We start from the raw sequence: 21,110 nt of genomic DNA, 5'->3' as shown, positions 1-21,110 counted from the left end.
CTATGACTCCCATTTGAAAAGGGAGCTTCTTTTGATCCTGTTCTGGCAAATATTCCTCCAGATACAGGTGTTAGCCTGGCTCAGTTGGAAGCACTCTTATTATTAGTAATAATAATTCTTGTGTCTAATATGTTGAGACATCTCAAAAATGCTTCACAGGATATACTGTAAAGTGGGTTGATTATGTACTTTTTGGGTGAAATGTGGTAGCCGGTTGTACATAGCAATGTACCACAAACAGCCATGGAGTGAAAATGACCAATTTTATTTGGGGAATTGCTTGGCCAGGACACCGGGAGAAACTCTTCTCTTTTCAAATAGTGCCATGGGATCTTTAACATCCACCTGAAGAGGGAGATGGGACCTCAATTTAATCCGAAGGACGGCACCCCCAGCATTGCACTGGAATGTCAGCTTAGATGGTGATTTCAAGTCTCAGTGTGGGGCTTGATCAACCTTCTGACTCAGAGGAGAGAGTGCTACCATTGTGCCAGGCTGAGTATATGGGTTGTGGATTCAATTAAGACATTGAATTCATAGTCTAAGCTGACAATCCCAAACAGGGCTGTGGGAGTGCTATATTGTTGGAGATGCCATCCTTCAAATGAGACACTCAACCGAGGTCCAGTCTGCTTGTTCATGTGGATGTTAAAGAACCATTGCACTATTTGAAAAGAGAAGAAAGTTTTTTCCAGTGTCTTGGCCAATAGTCCCTAAAATAAAATTGGTCATTCACTTTGCAGTTGTCTGTGGGCTGCCACATTTGCCTATAAAATATATAATCACTGCCCTTTAGTAAATTATGTGAAGCTCATTGAGATGTTTTGATGTCCTGATAAGGCAGTACACCAAATGCAAGAATTATTATTTTACAGTAAATTTATTATTCACTTGGTTATTTGTAGAAGCTTGTATTTGCCTACAAAAATAATCGCAACATGTAACAGGAATTAATTTGAGGCATTTTGACTCAGATTTATCTTTCATAATAATCCTTGCATTTGATATAGCGTTTTTCACGTCGGGAGGACGTCCCAAAGCGCTTCACAGAACACACTGTAAAGTGAATTGACTGTATATTTGTGGGTGAATATTTTCCCTCACCCTGACCATTTCCCCCCTGCTCGGGCCATGACCCAACTGTGCAGCGCCTTGGGACGTCCTCCTGACGTGAAAGGCGCTTTATAAATGGAATCTTGTTGTTGTTGTTGTTGAATAATGTATTTAGTTTTGCAATGTATTTAGTTTTGTCTTTTAGTAACCCATTCAGATTGTGGTCTATGTTACCTGAAATAATTTAGGTACAATTTAATGTCTTTTTTCCAGAGAGATGTTTGGAAGACCATGAAATGGTAGTGCAAATACAAACCACGTGGATAATGGGAAATGAGAGCAGATTTTTATTTAGGAAAAACTATGCCAAATATGAATTTTTTAAAAGTCCTACGGTAAGTAATTGAATTTTATAGCTAATATTTTAAATGACTTCTACGTTTTTGAAATATTTACGCATCAACTACAAATTCAATGGGAGTAGGGATTCTTCCCACTTTGCTCCTATTAACGCTGCAAGCCAAAGTCCCAAAGTAATCCGAGCTGGACAAACACTGTGCAGCTTGTCAGACAATGCTCTCCGGAAAGGGTTCTCCAAACCTCTTGCCAACCTTTGCCTAACGCTCTATAATTGGCTAAGCAGGGTGCATCCTTTCAAGGACAGAATGCACATTCCATTTCAGATGTGGACATTTACATGTACAGGTGGCATACGTTTCTGCAACTCTTTCTGGCTTGGAAACTCCTAAGTATGGTGATAAGTTTCTATGTGTTCGACAGCTGGCTAAGCAACCACCCCCCACCACCACACACACACAAACATGCAGTAAGNTTTTTTTTAAACGGTTTAATACATTTTAAAACATCACATCTGTTATTTAATAACTTTATTTATTGCACAATTTTTTCCCTTGCACAAAAATAGGCAATAGGTGTCAACCTGGCTTAGCTCAGTTGGTAGTTCTCTGACTTTTGAGTCCGAATGTCATGGTTTCAAGCCCCACAAATGGATTTTGAACTCATAGTTTAGGTTGACACTTCAGTGCAGTTTAGGAGGTGCGCTATATTGTCGGTGGTGCCGTCCTTTGAATGAGAGGTCCAGTCTACCTGTTGAGGTGGATGTTAAAAGTATCATAGCACTATTTAAAATGATGAGGGAGTTTCCAAGTTTACCTACAAAATACACAGTCATTACATTTACAATATATAATGCTATGAGATCCGAGACATCCTCCCTGCATGAAAGGCGCTATATCGAAAGTAAGGATTATTATTTTGTCACTGCACTCTGCCTTCTAAATCCTGTGAAGTGATTTTGAGGCATTTAGGCAGCGTGATAAGGAGCTATACCAAACACAATGGTTATTATATATAGTTATATTTATAATATAAAATATATAATTATTATATATAATAACCATTGCGTTTGGTATAGATAGATCTATTCTCTATATAAATGATAACCATATATAATATTCTAGCGATTGAATGCCAAACTAAGTTGAAAATCTAAAATGTGTTGGTTTTATCTACCAGTGTCCAAAATTGACCAAATTTAAACCACATGAAGTTCAGGTGCACCATTCTTCACGTCTATGACGTGTACTCTATAAGAAATTCACTGCAAAGTATGATCTAGGACTCTGGCAATATAGTCTTGAGTATAATATTTTGTTTTAGACTTGACAAAGACGTAATTCTGAGCCTTACAAATACAGTAGAATGCTTATTTGTTTTTTTATGATGACATAAATCAGTGAATTTTAATATTTAAAGTTAAATTCATAATTATTTTTCGGACTCTTAAGGATATCTTAAAGATTCGAAACCTGTCTCTCTACTGCCAGTTTCTGGATTGTACACAAAAGGTGGTTCCAAGAATTGCACACATACCAAAACCTGCCTCAGTGCTATACAGTTCTAGTAATACGTACGTAATATGATGCACTCTCACTTAAGCAGGTTCTGGAACTGGCTTAACAGTGTGCATTTCTGAAAATCTCATTGCAGTGAGGTGGGTTTTGTAATGCATGTGTTCCTCCGTGCTGTCCCTCCTTTGACTTGCCACTTTAATAACAATTATATAAAATATTCACATTATAAATGCTCATCGGTCAATATATTAGGGATTGCCTACCAGTACAGTTCTATAGTTTTAGTATCCTTTGCTGACGTATTTGGGATATTGCAAGATTGGGTTATTGCAAGATTGGATTATAGTTTTTGGTGTGTTGTCCGTAAATGTTACTTAACGTTAAATACAAATCTTCATGCATCAGTAAAGGATAGATGAAACTAAGACTACCTCCCATTTACTTTTTCTAATTGAATTAAGAATATTTTTGTTACTAAATTTTGGTCCATTTCCTTCATTATGCAAGTATGATCTACTTTCTTGGTTGTTCTTGTCTGTAGCAGTGTTTTACAATTGTATCTTGAGGTGCACATTGAGGGAGGAAGCGTGTCGGAGGGACTCTGGGATGTCACAATAAGAATGGAGTTCCGGAGAGTGGCTGAAAGTTTGCTTGATTTTTGGAGCTGGATAGGGCAGAGGACATGGATCAGGCCTGAGTGGAGGCTACTTAATAGTTTTATGTAGTTTACCTTTAGAGAACAATTAATGTGACACTTGCAGAGAGTTGGGAGAATCAATTTGAAATGATAATCACAAACTTTTTTTTATAAACACAAACCTGGAGTTATGGCACAAAAACGGGCCATTCGGCACAACTGGTCCATGCTGGTGTTTAAACTCCAAGTGAGCTTCTACCCCACTTATTCCCCTCACCTGTACTCCTCTATCCCCTTCTCCCTCATTTATGCATTGATTTTTCTTAAATCTATTTTGCTATTTGCTTCAAAATGTTTGGGCCTTCTCTCTGTGTCCTGCATCTTCTAGTTAGGAATATGAGATAATCTAGCCCACAAATTTATCTGCAGCTATCATCTTTAGTTTTGAGGTAACTAGCTGTGCAAGTTAAACAAGAAAATTTAAATGATGTCTCCCAGAAATGCCTGACTTCAGTGTGCCAAGCTAATGGGGCGAGCTGACCTGGAAATGAGTAAACTTAACTAAATGAGATAGATAACTCTGAATAGCTGACAGTATGGGGGATGTGAACTCGCAAACTATCGTGATACTAGACTTAAATTGTTTACCTTTCACTTTTTTTAAAAAATCAAACCATATAAGATTTATTAAGTACATGTTTTTGAATAACATTCTTTGTTTGACAGACCTTCTTTCCAGAACAAATGGTGACTTGGTGCCAAGAATCAAATGGAAGCAATCCACGTTCACAGCTCTTGCAGGTAAGATTCATGTTTGAGTATATTTCTGAGGTTTTTCTTTTTGAAGATGTATTTAATTTTCAATCACATATATAGTTAGATTGCTTATCACTCTTAATGGGTTGTGGATGTAAACATTCTCTAACCTAAAATTCTAAACCTAAAATGTTAGTAAAATGTATTTCAGTCAGCACTGAGAAACTGTTTTCAAAACCCTCCAGCCTTGAATTCATTTAGGAAGATCCAAAATGTAAGTACCATTGAATTTGAAGATCTGAACTGCAAAGTAGACCACTCAAGAATACAAATCGATTACATATTACACTATTTTCCTCACCATAGTTTCCACCTCCTACTCCCAACTAGAACAGGTGATTGAGGCTGACCCCATTAAAACGTACATACGCCAGTTGATTGCGAGTTTGCTTGGAGCGCTAACTTTGTAAAGGAAGTAACATCAGCAGTGCAGTCCTCATTGCACAGAAAGTGGTGGCAGTGGTGACCAGCCAACCTGGATGTCAACTATTTTACGGCCCTTTCTTATAATGGACCCAGACCACCGTGTTATAATGGGGTTGCCATGTAGTTGTCATAAGANTTTTTTTATCAGAGAATTGGACGGTTTAGAGCATGCATCAACTTTGCGTCAGATCCATGACAATTTAGCTTATTTGTTTTACTAGCTTGTATCTGAAAAAACAACATTGAAACCATTGATGTGAAAAGTAGTCCAGCCCTTCCTCACTGCAAGCATTTCATAATGAGTTGAAAGCGTAATATCACGATAGTGGTAGCGTCTCAAAAAGCTTCTCAGGAAATAAAGTGCATATCACTCCAACCCACTGTATCAGTTTGGAGCTGAGGTCTCATGAGTTGGCGATGTATATTGATTCGCTCCAGTACACGATTTTCAATCCCAACATTTTTGATATAAATTTTTCTGTAATTTTAAAAAATACTTAATTTTATTTTTTTACAGGATTTCTTGAACTCCAACAGCTGCCCTGAAATTCAGGGATTCTTGCATATAAAAGAACTGGGAAAGAAATCATGGAAGAAATTGTATGTATTTTTGCGAAGATCAGGATTTTACTGTTCCTTAAAAGGTACTTCAAAGGTAAGCTACAATTTGCAATATCTTGAAGTATTTAAAGAAAACATTTAGGGGGTGGGTGTACTGAAGGTTGATTTTTTAATTTTGAGGGTCAACTTACCGTTGCGTGGAGCATATTTATCTGGACTGATCCCTGTATCTTTCAATACTGTTTGCAAGCAAATCCCAGTTTGTTTTGAAGAATTGATATGGCATTAGCTGTGCACTTATCTGTGGGGAAGGGGAAATTCTCATGTTTTCATGATTTGAGTCACATAGCCTCCTTATGCATTTGCATCATTACATGCTGCACCATAATTGTAAAGAATTTGACCACGTTCTCATATTCCTCTAGGTCATTCACTTCACAGTTGTTTGTGCAACCTTACTCTGAGCAAAGTGACTGTATTGACAGTTAGTCCAATTGATAACCATTTCCTGTGAAGTGTTTGAGATTTTTTTCAATGTTAGAGGCACTATTATTATTTACAGTAGATTATTTAGTATTAAATGGTGTTAAAAGATTGCTAAACCAAAACAGCAGAACCCAGAATTTGAGTTTAATTTATGAAACATTATATGAAAAATATGTTTAACACAACTTCCATCTCTTTTGTATATCTTTTATAATAACTCTTCCCAATGTATCATTTATTGTTGTTTAATATTGTTATTGAAAATTGTTATTTGTTCTACAAAGCAATCTAAATGTCAGTTTTGCACCAGTGTAACTTGCATTACACCCAAATACTCTTACTACTCTTTTCTGATAAGCACTGAGTAGGACTAGCCAACAAAGGTTAAAGGATCATTTTCTCATCCCTCAGTGAAATCTGCATCTCTGATGATACGATACTGAGTCACATTTATTTGGAAGGTTCCAGAGACCCAGAATTGTACTTATGTTTAGCCTCTATGAATATTTTGTTGTAAATATGCAGAATTGAGGGGAGAAAAATAGCAGAGTGGGTCTCTTCTGCCAAACCCTAGGTTTTAAATAAACATAAAAAGTGTTCCTTAATTTAAATATCAAATGTAAATGGCTGAACTCTTAAGTTGCGTATAGTATTGCTTCATATAGATTAATTTGTGCCATTAGTAGTGTAAAATGTGATTTATTTCTTGAAGTAAAATCCCATCTTTTGGATGATACCAAATCGGTCTTGTCTGCCTGTTCAGATGGATGTTAAAAGAGCCCTTGGCACTATTTGTGTAAAAAAGGTTCTCCCAGTGTCCTGGCCAACAAACCTCACATCAAATTGGTCATTCACTTCATGGCTGTTTGTGGGTCTTTGCTGTATGGAAATTAGCTATCATGTTCACCTGCAAATAGTCATTACACTTTATAGTAAATCTTGTGAAGCGCTTTTGAGACATTTTGACAACATAACTAAGCACTACAAATAAATAAATAAATAAATAAAGGCAAGAGCTATTATTGTTGTTATAATTACTTTTACTATGGTTCTCTGATCTATTGCCATCTAGTGGTTTTAAGCAATTATGTTTAAAATCCTTGTTCTGCAGTTAATAATAATAATCCTTGCATTTGATAATAATAATTTGATGTAGCACCTTATCATGTCTTCGAGAGTCACAAAACGCTTCACAGAATATACTGTAAAGTGAATTGACTATATTTTGTGGGGGGAAACGCAATTACATAAAGCAGTGTCCCACAAACAGTCACAGGTTCAGTGACTACATTTTTTCTATTTTTTATTTTAAATTGAAGAGATTATTACCCCGGAAAAGCGATCTGCCTATCGACTAACAACTAGCTTCTGGCTTACTAGGTAAACCGAGGTGTGTGGAGTAAGGAAATTTTCCTAACTTATCGCTCTGCCCGGGAATCAAATTCAGTTCCTCTCGCTTGCAAGGCAAGCGCTTTTTAATCACTAAACTACAGGACTCCAGTTTCATGTTTATTACTGGGAAATGAAAAATAATCAATCACTAAGCAGCTGTTATACAAATTCTAAAGGCTTCTTCCCATAATTTCCACAGGAACCAAGACATCTCCAACTATTGGCTGACATTGAGGACTGTAATGTCTTCTCACTAGTCGCAGGCAAAAAGACTTGTGGTGCACCAACTGATTATGGGTTTTGCATAAAGGTAATTTTTAAACTTGCATTTTGTTTCAAAAGCATCATCATCATCCTAAGAAATTGAAATTCTCAGAGTTCTACAAAATAAAATCTCAGCAATGTTCTTCAATAAAAGGTAGCCTTAGCGATCTTATCCTTCTGTGTTTTATTTCTCATTTTCACATCAGTCAATGGCACAGATATGTTTGAATTGTCGCTTGATGTACATCATATGAAGTATGCTGTAATTATTTTTAACCTGATATGAATAATTTGGTCAAATATAAACATGTTATTACATTTTAAAATGAACAATTTAGGTTTTAATTATTTTGCCACAACTGCAAATGTAATGATGTCCCAGACTTAAATTTCTAAATTTCAGAAATGATTGCTTGCTTTATTGTAGTTTTCTTTATTCATTGCAGCCCATCAAAATGAGGAATGAAACAAAAGAGCTTCGACTGTTATGTGCAGAAGATGAACAGAGTAGGACATGCTGGATGACAGCCTTTCGACTCCTTAAGGTATTGTGTTGAGATAACTGGTCAATTTGTGATGTAACTATCCTTTAGAATAACAAATGAATTTATATGAAAATGTGTACTATTTCATTTTCCCTTTTCTTTTTATTAGTTTTAAAGGTTTAGTTGACAAATTTTATAAACCCCCAAACTATGGACCAGGGTTTGCTGGTTTTGAATCCCAGTGCTGAGTTTGGCGATCAGTCTGCCTCATGGGGAAACTAAATTGACCTTCCCAGATTTAGGGAGGGAAGGGCAAACCGGCTAGGGTCTTCCCTCTACAGCACCCTCTACAAGTTATATATTATATATATGTGTGTGTGTGTGTAGTAGCCAGAGGGGAAGAGGTGCAGATTCTTGGCTATAATTCCCTCTATAATCAAGAGACCTGACAACACTTCCTGCCAAGGCTCACACGTGAACAATGGCAACTTAGGTAGGGTACTGGAGGGCAACCAGCACCTGTAGAACTAGACTCCCAACACAAGGAGGCAAGAGCAGAGAGGCATACATAGACCATGGCGATGGATTAGAAAAATAATTGCTTAAAGCTTAAAACTCAACAAAAATACATTTCATTGGCTGTTTTTTATATATAAAAATAGAATTTCTGGTTGGTGGTAAAGATATTCAGAATATTCTGATATCTAAACAACATGGAGTCCTGGAGCTTAGTGGTTAGAGCACTCGCCTCGCAAGTGAGAGGACTTGGGTGTGCTTCACGGGCAGGGCGAAATGTTGGGCAAGTTTCCTCACTCCACACTCCTCGGGTTACCTAGCAGTAAGTAGGAACCCAGTTATTATACTACCTTTATGCGGTATGCAAACAAGATTTTAAAAATAACAGTTGGCATTTTTTCCTTTTCATTTCTTTAGTATGGCATGTTGTTGTACCAGAACTATCTGATTCCTCAGCAGAGAAAAGCATTACAATCCCACTTCACTACACCGGTGGTAAGTATCGCTTCCTCTTCACCCCTCCCCACCCGACAATTTTATGAATTCTAATTTGCTCTTTCACCCGACTTTTGTAGGATGTGTCCAGTCACTTAATATATGTTGTAGGACATAAGTAAATCAATTATCTAAATCAAGATATTTTATCAGTTCTTTTTAACAATGTTTTGTTTCTGTTTTCATTATTTTCAGAGAAGTGCATCAGAAAATTCGTTGGTAGCTATGGATTTTTCTGGGCACACAGGTCGAGTCATTGAGAATCCCTTAGAGGCACAAAGTGCAGCTATGGAAGAGGGCAACACGTGGAGGGTAAACAAAATGATTTGAATCTTGTTTGCTTTGGTAGAATTAATTGATAGTGAGGAAAAGGTAATCATTTGAATTACTCATTTGTAAAACAAATGCTCAACTTCATTTATGTTCATGTACCATAATTTGACATTCAGTGTAATTGGGAAAAATCAAAAATTGTTGATTAAGGAATTCAAAGTCTAGAACCAAGGGGATTTTCCGACTATGAAAATCATGTACAAATCTACAAAATACACAGTCACACCACTCTACAGTATATCCTGTGAAGTTCTTTCAGATGTCTCATAAAGCATTATTTCAGATGCAAGGATTATTATTCATTATTACACAGAAAAGTGCATCTCTTGGTTTTTCCCCAGGCCACATAATACCTATAACAATGTTTCAAAGTGATTGAGGTTAAGTATTAATTGTGGCTGTCTTTGTAGGCAAACATGGTAGCTATATATTGCAAATTGGCTGGGTTGGTTAGGCTACAAATAGGATCTTTAATAATAATAATAATAATAATCCTTGCATTTGATATAGCGCTTTTCACGTCGGGAGGACGTCCCAAAGCGCTTCACAGAACACACTGTAAAGTGAATTGACTGTATATTTGTGGGCGAACGCGGCAGCCAATAGCGCACAGCAATGTCTGATCAGTGCCAAATATGCATCAATTCACTTTAGTTATTCTGTGAAGCGCTTTGAGAGTTCTCGAAGAGTTAATAAGGCGCTATATCAAATGCAATTATTATTATTATAGATAAGTAAATATTATTGTGTAGAATAATGGGCAACTAAAATTGGATGATCATCGATGTGATGCTGGGAGCAGGAAAATGCTTGGGTTAAATGGCTGCCAATATGAGCGGTAGAGGGAGGCTCATATGGAGTATAAACATGGCACACACCAGTTCAAGCTTGAATTCAAGATCCTCATCCTCACCTACAAGGCCATTCATGGCCTCGCTCCCTCCTACCTCTCTGACCTACTATCCCCCTACCTACCTGCCCGTACCCTCCGTTCCTCTGGCTCCGGTCTGCTCCACATCCCCCGCCCCAACCGCCCTACCATCGGTGGTCGGGCCTTCAGCCTCTCAGCCCCGAGGCGCTGGAACTCCATCCCCAGTGCCTTCGCCGCCTCCTCCCTTTCCTCCTTCAAGGCCGGTCTCAAGACCTTTCTCTTTGACCGTGCCTTCAGCTCCCCTCTCGACTCTCTACCCCCTCCTCGCTCCCTCCCTTCCCTTCCCTCACCCTGACCATTTCCCCCCGCTCGGGTCCTGACCCAACTGTACAGCACCTTGGGACGTCCTCCCGACGTGAAAGGCGCTCTATAAATGGAATCTTGTTGTTGTTGTAGTTGGGATGAATGACCCGTGAATTACAATGTTCTTTGTAACCATTGCCTCAAATTCTATTCTGAAACTCCTCATAATTTATTTACCTGCTCACCTAAGTGTTCATTTTTGTCTAAAATAGTCCCTGGCAACAAAAGGTTGAAAGGCTATTCAGTATGGGGACACTCTTGGTTGCCTGGTCTTACCCATCCACTTGCATACAGGCTTCAAACTAACCTTGCTGGTCAATAATTGTGTTATTAGTTCTGTTCTCTCTCCAGCCTGAGGTTGGCCAGATCAGTGTAGACAATAGATCAAACTTGGGACTGTCCTGGTTGGTTTGGTTCAGTGCCACAGTACACAGGAGTCACCGCCCAGACTATTGGAGAGAGATATATAATATTTTTATAATATATAATGTGGATCACTGAAATGGATGAAATGTTTAATGAATTCTGAAAAGTTAACTTTTCCAATGACATGACATTGACTTTTCAGTATCAAATGTTTTATCTACAGAAACGTAGCCAACGGATGAATGCCTTGGGGAGTTCTAGTCCTTTGCATCCCTCCCCACTTAGTCATAGTAAGTTGCATTTAAATTGAAAGTTTTTATTAATATACTCTTTCTTCATCTATTAATTATTCTTAAAATGTAGGCTAAAATGTAAAAATTCCCACTAATTTTCTTAACTGTCTAGCCATTCACAGAACTCAACCATGGTTTCATGGAAGGATCTCTCGAAAAGTGGCTCACAGTACAATTGAAAAGCAGGGGCCTGTGGATGGGTAAGGAGAAAAAGTCTAATGTTTGTCATTATAATTTTGTGATTTGCATAATATCTTCATTCAGCACCCTAGACGTTTGAGCACAAAAGTTCTGGATTTGTCTCTGACTCCATGCAGTCTCATGCCCTATTGAGGTTGATATGATGAGTATGTTGTCACAAAAAGGTCTGGGGGGAGGGGCACGAAGAAGGAAGCAAGGTAAGCAAGGTTTCCCTGAGATTTATTGGCACTGAGGAGGTATCTCGGGTAGAAAACAGGCATACTTAAAGTAATCCCAGAAAGCGTTGATAGCTGTCTTGGCTCATCAATAAAGCTTGAAGTAGGCATGTCCTCAGCCGTAAACCCAAATTGGGTTACCCAGTTCTAATGGACAAGTATTGCACATCTCCCAGTTTTAATGTCTATAATCTGTAAACGTATAAGGATTGAACTAAAGTTTTCCATGTTACAGTAAAAGTATACATTCAATATACAATTAATCCAGTATTTTATATAGTTTGTCTAGCTCAGGGGTATAAAACCGTGCTTTTTGCTGTTAAGCATTTCCTTTTTGTTTTGCCAGTAATTGTTTTACTGTGACGTAACTAAAGTACTATAATATAATCTTTGGGGTTTTGGTAGTGCACCTCTGGAATCTGTGTTCAAATCTGACCAGACTTATGGAAAGCAAAGTCTTTCTGTCTGTTGGCTTTCTTGGCATTCCTGTCCGAGTCCTTTATGAAATTAGTAAGAGGGAACTTCAACAAATTTTCTTCACAAGTGTGTGCTCAGCATAATGCTGTCCAAAATTAATCTCACTTAGAGGAGTCATACAATGGTGTGGGAAATTAAAAAAAAGTCATACTGGTGAGGTGGAGGTGTTCTGAGATTGAAGCTGTGGCACACTGTTACATTAGAAAAGGAGGATTACTCTACGTCCAACCTCTGCCATGTTCTGAGAATGTTTGAATCTGTGAATAGTTCCATTTGATAGTACCAACTTTCTTCACGTGGATGAACAAAAAATTCTTTGTTATAACACTTTCCATTGGGATCGTTTTTGTGCAAGGTTGTTTAATGTGAACAATGCCCCTTAAATTAAATTTAAAACTAACCAAATTTTCTTGTCTCAAAAATTGGGTGAGTCTGAAGTGGAAATTCACATATTCACTGATCTATTATAGGTACCAATCTAAGAAAATACAAATGAGTTGTCATACTGTAAATTGTAGCCTGTATCTTGACCAATTTTGACGCTATTATGTACAATACTTTTTTTTCTGTATTGATTTGTGAATGACCCATTAGCTGCCTCCCTGTGCATGCAGATCCATTCATTAGTGGATTTGAATGTTTTAACTTCCACACAATGTTTTTTAAGGGTTATATTACAAGACTATTGGCAGCCGCTTTACAGCCATTACAGGCTGCTGAAAAACAGGCCCTGTAGTTAAACTTGCCATTGACCTCCTCTTATGCCAATTGCTCCTGACCAGCCACCGATGGTCTTTGCATGTGCGTAACCATTCCCTCTTTCCTCCCAGGACCACTACCTCTAACAGTCATTGGAACAAAATTGCCAGATTAAAATGCTTTTTTTCTTACCAGATATTTCTGCCCCAACATAAACCCATACTTTTGTTTATCATGTTAATTGACTTGCTGTGTATTTCCAGGATTTTCTAATTTTATTTTTTAAAAATTTCCTTTTTAAACTCAGTAATTGTAGAAACTGTGATGGGACTACATAACTACAGCTTTAAAATAAAAACTAGTTTGAGTGAAATATTGAAAGCACAATTTTATATTTTGCATTTCTGGCCATTAATATCAGATGATTACCTTATCTTTCTGACAGATATTTATGTTTAATCAATTAAAGCTGACAGCTTTATTTAACTTCCATAACTAACAGTTCAGGTTGTACCTGAAAATTATAGTTTTTTAATGCATATCTTGTTTAAATGTTAATTATTTAAATAGTCTTCACCGCTGCAAACCAAAGCCTTATTGGGTAGGGTGGTCCCAGCTAGACAAGTACTGTGCTGTTATCCTTATTGGACAGTGCTTAAGAAACCAAAAGAGTTGAACTTGAGAATAACTAATGTTTAGAACAGAAATATTTGCTTAATCCAGAGTGGTTTTATTCTAGTCTAAAAATTTTAACTATGTCAGTTTATTAATCGCTGACAGAAGGAGGACATGTTCGTCAATTTAATGGAGCTGACTCAGTTCATTCAGCCTCCCATATGCATTGTGCAACCGCAGTTTCGAAAAGTGATTGCAGATTTTGACTTTGTTCTCACAGGTTATTTCTTTTGAGGGACAGTCAGAGTAACCCAAAGACATTTGTACTAACATTGTACTGTCAACAGAAGATCAGGCATTTCCAGATATTACCAGTAAGTTTTCAATTATATTTCTAAAATATTAAGCATTATGGTATTCTCCCCTTTCTGAGCATTTTAAATTCATAGTTTAGAAGTTCCATGGTAAATTGTTTGGGTGCTTTTGACTAGTAATACTGGAACTATGTATCTGGCAACTATATCAAGTCTCATTAGCCAGATTAATGCTGAAAGGGTCTTGCTGCACAGACAAAAGAATTTTCCAATGCAGTTAGTAATAACATTTATCTAGTCACGTGACAGTTCTCGTGACCAGATAATTCTATGTTATGATTTGACTGGGCAGCATTTCATTCTGATCTTTATTCAGTGTGGCTCCTATTAATGTCAGTTTATTATCTTAAATGTTTACTGGAGCCTGGTTCAGTTGGTAGCACAATTGCCTGTAGAGCCTTGGCAAACCCTGTGTATTATGGTAACTGGGATTGTATGCAGCACTCTTAAAAACAGACTGACCAGAGCACTGTACAGCTTGAAATGTTTCTGGTAATTTGAATTCAGTGGTTTCAGAAAGTAGTCCAGCATCCTGTACTCTGTTTTATTGTTGCCTCATACCGTTTGAACATGGTAAGTAATGAGTCAATCACCATCCTATGTCTTTTAACTTTTCCCATGGCATCTTGTAGCCCATCAAGTGAGTACATATGCCTCCTATTTTTACTTACAAGATGCAGGAGACTCGATTATTGTTGCATTAAACTCTGTTTTCCTAGGTAATATACAATATTGAGCCTTCTTTGAAAGACCTTGGGTGTCTCCTCAGATTCCATGGAATATCCTTGGTGTCATTTGCAAATTTTGGCAAATTAAGCGAATTAATTGCCTTGGCCACTGCATGCAGAGCCAGACAGTACAAGTGTAAAATTAACTATCTTCAAGACATTCTAATCTCTTGTCTTACTTGAACGTCATTCTCCCTACATTCAAAACCCACCTTAAGATTGATCGACCACATTTTTAGCCATCTTCTCACCTTCCACTCAGCTATGTGAAGTGCTGTGAGATGTCCTCCTGACATGAACAGTAAACATAAATTGTTCTGTTCTCAATGATGATGAACAGGTTTCCAATGCAAACTGTTGGACCTTCAATATGATGCTGATAAATATCTGGTTGAGAACATTAGTTGGAAATATAAAGACTGATGTGTATAAAGATTACTCTGGGATGCTGGGGTTGGGGGAGGAATTCTTTTTGTAACACTATGTTTGAATAGAGTCGATGTTGCAATGAGTGTACTTTTTGGGGAATGAAAGTTTTTACAGAGTATTTTCCCTCAGGATTGAATTCAGAAAGAAAAGCTGATTATAAGACATAATGTTCATGCACTGGAAAAAGTGATCTTGATGAACCAAAACAATCTTCTCATTTATGCTTTTTAAAATCACCCTAAGTTTACATTTGATGTATGTAATGTGAGCTTGCCTTCCTTGTTAGTATGTTCACCCTTGTCTTGACAGTGGATTAGTAGTTATAACTTCTGTACATTAAAAAGAAATATACCAAAGACAGCTGACCTTAAATGATGTCATGAGGATATTAGTTATGTTGTCAGATACTGAGTATAGTAATTTGCAGTTCATAGAATCATACAGTACAGAAAGAGACCATTCAAACCATTGTGTCTGTGCCAGTTCTTTTAAAAGAGCAGTTGTAGCATAACATGTTTGCATTTTGTAGTGCTTTATTTCTTGTGAACGAATCCAAATTGGGCATATCTTGTCTTTATTTTGTTAGTGCCAATTTAATATTTGTGATTTTAACTAACTTACATGTTATACTTTGCTCAAAAACTTTTTTTTTCTTTAGAGTGAAGACAATGGACAGCTCGTCTTTAGTCTTGATGACGGCAATACCAAATTTTGTGATCTTATACAGCTTGTTGAATTTTACCTTCTGAACCGAGGAATCCTACCTTGCAAACTGAAGCATCACTGTTCCCAGGTTTCCTTATGACCTTTGATATCTGTTTACTCTTTGGAATTATCCACAGGAGACTGGAATTTCTGTTTGATTCTTTGCATCAGTTGTGCATTTTGGGGGGGAAATTAGACAATTCTGTTCTTCACCAGATCTGTGAAAATCAGTACTAAAGGCATATGTCCAGGACTGAATACACTAAGATTGATTGCTTGCTGTTCATAACAAAAACAGTAGCAATACAGAAGAAGAAAATGGATGGAGCAGTTGAGTGTCTTACATGTTTCCATGCTGTCACTTTGTACAATCAACTCAAAGATCTTCAAGCTGATATTTATGATGGCAAAAAAAACTTGACAATTGCTCCTGCTCTGGAATAATCTTGATACATAAATTGAAGACAGGTGACTTAGTATTTTTAAGTGGGTAATTCGGTTCATTCACAAAAGGAAAAAGTTGACAGCTTGTCACTGAGGAGACATTTAATTTCGTACAGCACTTAATGTTTCTTTTTAAGTCCTGAGCACAGCCTATTGTACATAATGCTCCAATGTAGGTGCATTATGATGGAATAGCACAAGTCATAGGACTGCTTCTTTTGGACAATAACCTACCACCATATATCGTGTCTGAACTCTAATCATAGGGTAAAGAGAAAGAATGCAGATCCAACACACATTGTTTTCCCTTTTTTATTACATAAATATTGCATTTTGCTGCTGTGAATTAATGCATTTAAATCAAATTGTGAATTTACAGTCTTATTAAATTTAAATTATTTTTATTTGCATTTGTCACACACTAACCGAATACTATGTTAGATTCAGACGCATGTTGATATAAAAAAAGTTAAGACCACGAGTTGTGCAAATCTGTAATAAGCATCTTAGGTCAACACTTTGGTTTCTCAGCGTTAGCCTATTATATGGAGAAAAAACTGATAGCCAATCAGCATGGGCTAGCAGTTTGAACTTTAACTAGTAGGGTTGAGGGCTTGTATAATTTCAATTGCCTTGCAGTTCAGTCCCCAGAGACCAGCTTGTTGTATAAGATACCTCACCAGCCCCGCCCTGGGGATATTTTTGAGGTCAATCACTTTATTATTTATTCCACAGGACTAATAATAATCCCTCCAAAAAACAAAGACAATAATAAATTGGTCATTTTCAGTCCGTGACTGTGGGACACTGCTGTGCGCAGTTGGCTGTCGCGTTTCGCAGATACTTTGCAGTGTATTCTGTGAAGCGCTTTGAGACGTCTGGAAGATGTGAAAATGCTATATCAAATGCAAGGATTATTATTATTAACCTCAAAGGGTTCATCAGGCCCACCAGGATTCAAACGAAAAACCTTCCAGTCCATGTCTAAACAACCTGGGATGTTTTGTTGATGAACTGAGTCTTGATCGCATCCCCACTCCTCTCCTTACCTCTCAGCTCCACCTCCTCGCCCCTCTACTCAAACACCATCAATCTCCCTTTCATCTGGCACCATTCCCATACCCCTAAAAACAGCTATGATCACCCCCATCCTGAAAAAACCTTCCCTGGATCCATCCCTGCCTTCTAAATACCAGCCCATCTCCAACCTCCCCTTTTTTCCAAGGTCCTTGAGGAGTTGTTGCTTCCCAGGTTCGTTCCTTCCTCTCCTACCACTCCCTCATGAGCCCCTCCAATTGGGTTTCTTGAAACCTTGAAACTGGTCATGGTGACCTGTCCATTGTGACCAGGACTCCCTCTGCTGTCTTTGATACTGTGGACGACTTCACCCTCCTCCACCGCCTCTCCTCTTACCTCAACCTTCAAGGTTCTGTCCTTGAATGGTTCAGGTCTTATCTCTCGCACCAATTTGTCTCCGCCAGCAGTTTCTCTTCCAGCCCCCGCACAATCTTGTGTGATGTTCCTCGGGGCTTTATCCTCGGTTCCCTCATCTTCAATCTCTGCATGCTTCATCTTGGTTACATCATCTGCAGACATGGAGTCAACTTCCACATGTATCCAGATGACACACAACTCTTATCTCCCTGCCTCCACCCTCAATTCCAGGACAGCTGACATCCTGGCAGACTTTCTGTCAGACAGCAAGTCCTGGATGAGAGCCAACTTTCTATAGCTTAATGTCAGCAAGACTGAGGCTCTCCTGATTGGCTCGTGTCAGCGCCTCCACACCTCAGGCAATGGCAGCATCAGCATCCAGGGATGCACGTTCCACCTCACCAAGCCAGTAAGGAACCTGAGTACTTGTTCGACCCTCAACTGTCCTTTCTCCCCCACATCAGTGCCATGACCCGCTCTGCCTTTCCCCACCTCTGCAACATTGCCCAACTCTGCCACTGCCTCACTTTTCAGGCCGCCGAAACCCTCATACACACATTCATCACCTCAAGGCTCGACTACAGAAACTCTCTCCTTCTCGGCCTCCCCAACTCTTCCCTCAAAAGCTACAGATCATTCTGCAGCTCGTGTCCACTCCCGTACCAGGTGCCGTGACCCCATCACCCCACCCTCGCCCAGCTTCACTGGCTCCCCATCCCTCAGAGGATAGAATTCAAAATCCTCGTCCTCATTTTCAAGGCCTTCCACAGCTTTGCCACCGCCTACCTTTCTGACCTCCTATCAACCTGCCCGCTGCCTCCGTTCAGCAGGCTCCAGCCTGCTCCAGGTCTTCAGCCCGACCTGCCCTACCATCGGTGGCCGGGCTTTCAACCTCTCTGTCCCTACTCTTAGGAACTCCATCCCACAATCCCTTTGCCTTGCTCCCTCTCTTGCCTTCTTTAAGGCACGACTCAAGACCCTCCTTTTCAACCGTGCCTTCAGCCGCCCTCCTACCTCTCTGCCCTTCCTCACCCCAACCACTGGCCCCCCATGCTCAGGTCCTGATCCCCGACTGTTCAGCGCCTTGGGACGTCCTCCTGATGTGAAAGGCGCTTTACAAATCTAATTTTGTTGTTGTTTAACGATAAATAATATTTCCTTTTTCAGATGTTTGACTCAAAATTTAAATTAACCACAAAACAGGAGGTTTGTTTGCTCGGTAACGGCACTGCCCAATTCTGGCAATGTTGATCATTTGTTTGTTGATTCATGACCTAATTTCATTGGTTCACAGCAGTAAAACATGTTTTTTAGTTTGCACATGTTCACTAACAAAAAATCTTTTGTTAGAATAATTTTACACAGAAATATACTGAACCTATTTTTAAAGCAGGGTTGTTGTGATATCGTTTGTTGTAAGATACTTTTACAATTTATTTTGTATCAGAGTGCACTGGAATTTACTGCTTAGTTTCCATATGCAATTCTGATGCAGTGCAATTATTGTAACAGCCCTGTTTTAAGTTGGGGGGATGTGTAGAAGCAGAACCTTTAGTTTACAAATGACAATTTCAGTTAGTATTTGTTTTATAGATTTACCTTCAGAATTTGTCAGCATATTGAAGGTGAAACCCTATTGGAGTTTTAGAGCTTTGTATACACTATCTTTTATTACAAGTAATGGTTTTCATGTTTTTCTTTGTATTTGTTACAAAATGGCTCTCTCTTTTTTAATAAAAGGAGTTGTTGCCTAATGTATCCCCCACACATACAAGCAAGCTTTTTTGAATTAATTGACTTTAATTATACAGCCATTGCAGATGTGCAGGAATGGTAAAGTCTGAAACCTTGAGATTTTAACATTAAGATATCACTGAATCCAAAAATCGATATTCTACAGGTGTTCTACTGAATATTTTTGTTACAGGGTTCCAGGTACCATATCTGTAATAGCATTTACCCAGATTTTTTAATCAGTATTGCATCTTTTTGCATATTTATGAATGTAAATTATATTAAATTGATAGAAAGAAGATGTTTCAGATACCTTAACATGAGGTGGTATCTGATGGTTTGAACGTTCATTAGTTACTCATCAATTAGTCATTCACTAGTACAGCAGATAAGGTGCATACCATTAAATATATTCTCATTGCCAGCTTGCCTGAGTTCCTCTATTAAAATTCTGGCAGGGTCTTAAATTGTACTGGGTCCTACCAGGTTCAGCCGGCTGTCAATGCATAAGCCAATGACTGAATTATTTTATTTTATTTTTGTATTTAAGTGATATGAATGTACAGTAAAAGGGGACTCTCAGGGTTTGATGAAGCCTGTTGATTTTTTTTTCTTGGCTGTGAAAAGAAAATTGCTTTTTATGTAGCATATCATGTTTGGCTTAAGAAGGAAATACCAAACATTTTTGATTATTAACATCTACATTGACTTAGATGTCTACAGTTAACAGTAAGCTAATTCATCACTCAAACTGAAAACAGGTAATGCTTCAGTTTGTATGTGACTGTTTTTCATTGTTTTCTGCACTAAGATGTAACTAACTATTTGACCAATCAATGCACCTTTTCCAGTGGTAGGACTTTGCTTATCACAAATTAAATTTGTCACAATGCAAAAACTGATTACTATGAAATGGAATAAAGCAAACCTTTTTCAGGGAATGCTGAAGGTATTAACTTTTTAAATGAAAATCTGTATTCATGATATGCTTTGCTTCTTAATGTAAATAGCTGTAAGGCTTGTGAACTTAATTGTAACCGTTCAGGTATTTTTGTATAAATAAGGGACTGATATATTCTGTTTATTGTAATTAGAAATAAACATTAATGCAAAGTTATTCATTTACAACAACTTAGTTCAGGTCTTATTAAGACTCTTCCTTTATTCTCTGTTAACAACCATTGTTTTGTGATTTCATTTTCCAACTGCCATTTGCTGGAGAATCACCAAATGGCAAGTCATACAAGCCTATAGAAATGTATTTTTTACAGGCGATATAAATATGACGAGGATTATGTCTGCATTGTGTTTAATGCACATCTTACAGACTCTCCTTCCTCACCTCACCCCTTTAACAATTGCCTCTAATGAACTAAAACCAGTCCTTTGTTGCAAAATGTACCAAAATAACAAAGTATAGCAAACTCCGGATAATCCGTCAATCCAAAGAAAAATGGCTTGGTAACAAGTTGTCTGGAGTTGCGAGTTAAGTATATGTACAAAGACTTAAATAAATGCGGCCAGGATATTGATAGCATAATGACTTAAGTGGTAATGACACGTTAAGCCAAGGTCAAGTTATTAGGAGTTTACTGTATGTAAAATTTATTGATACTTTTTACGTGAACAAGACTGAGGCCCTCCTGATTGGCTCGCGCCAGCGCCTCTGCACCTCAGGCTCTGGCAGCATCAACCTCCATGGTTGCACACTACAACTCACCAGCCAGACAGGAACCTGGTGTCTTGTTCGACCCTCAACTGTCTTCTTCCCCACGTCCAAACCATGACCCGCTCTGTCTTCCCTCACCTCCGTAACATCGCCTG

The 21,110-nt window shown here is 38.2% G+C and overlaps 1 protein-coding gene across 3 annotated transcripts in view; it reads left to right on the top strand.

Moving 5' to 3' along the window:
• The window catches only part of LOC103181196 (growth factor receptor-bound protein 10), an 82,929-nt gene extending 66,049 nt beyond the window's left edge, over positions 1 to 16,880 (top strand). For all 3 annotated transcript variants that reach the window (XM_007897492.2, XM_007897490.2, XM_007897491.2), the window contains 11 exons: positions 1,327 to 1,448; positions 4,291 to 4,365; positions 5,324 to 5,461; positions 7,445 to 7,555; positions 7,956 to 8,054; positions 8,928 to 9,005; positions 9,201 to 9,317; positions 11,162 to 11,228; positions 11,344 to 11,431; positions 13,719 to 13,812; positions 15,628 to 16,880. In XM_007897492.2, coding sequence (XP_007895683.1) covers positions 1,327 to 1,448; positions 4,291 to 4,365; positions 5,324 to 5,461; positions 7,445 to 7,555; positions 7,956 to 8,054; positions 8,928 to 9,005; positions 9,201 to 9,317; positions 11,162 to 11,228; positions 11,344 to 11,431; positions 13,719 to 13,812; positions 15,628 to 15,774 — 1,136 coding nt within the window. In that variant the 3' untranslated portion in view covers positions 15,775 to 16,880. The remainder of the gene's footprint in view (positions 1 to 1,326; positions 1,449 to 4,290; positions 4,366 to 5,323; positions 5,462 to 7,444; positions 7,556 to 7,955; positions 8,055 to 8,927; positions 9,006 to 9,200; positions 9,318 to 11,161; positions 11,229 to 11,343; positions 11,432 to 13,718; positions 13,813 to 15,627) is intronic.
• The last annotated feature ends 4,230 nt before the right edge of the window (positions 16,881 to 21,110 follow it).

This window comes from Callorhinchus milii, unplaced genomic scaffold (assembly GCF_018977255.1).
Source record: "Callorhinchus milii isolate IMCB2004 unplaced genomic scaffold, IMCB_Cmil_1.0 Scaffold2, whole genome shotgun sequence".
Classification (NCBI taxonomy): Eukaryota; Metazoa; Chordata; class Chondrichthyes; order Chimaeriformes; family Callorhinchidae; genus Callorhinchus; species Callorhinchus milii.
Note: the sequence above shows the minus strand (reverse complement) of the source record. Positions and strands in the feature narration are given on the sequence as shown.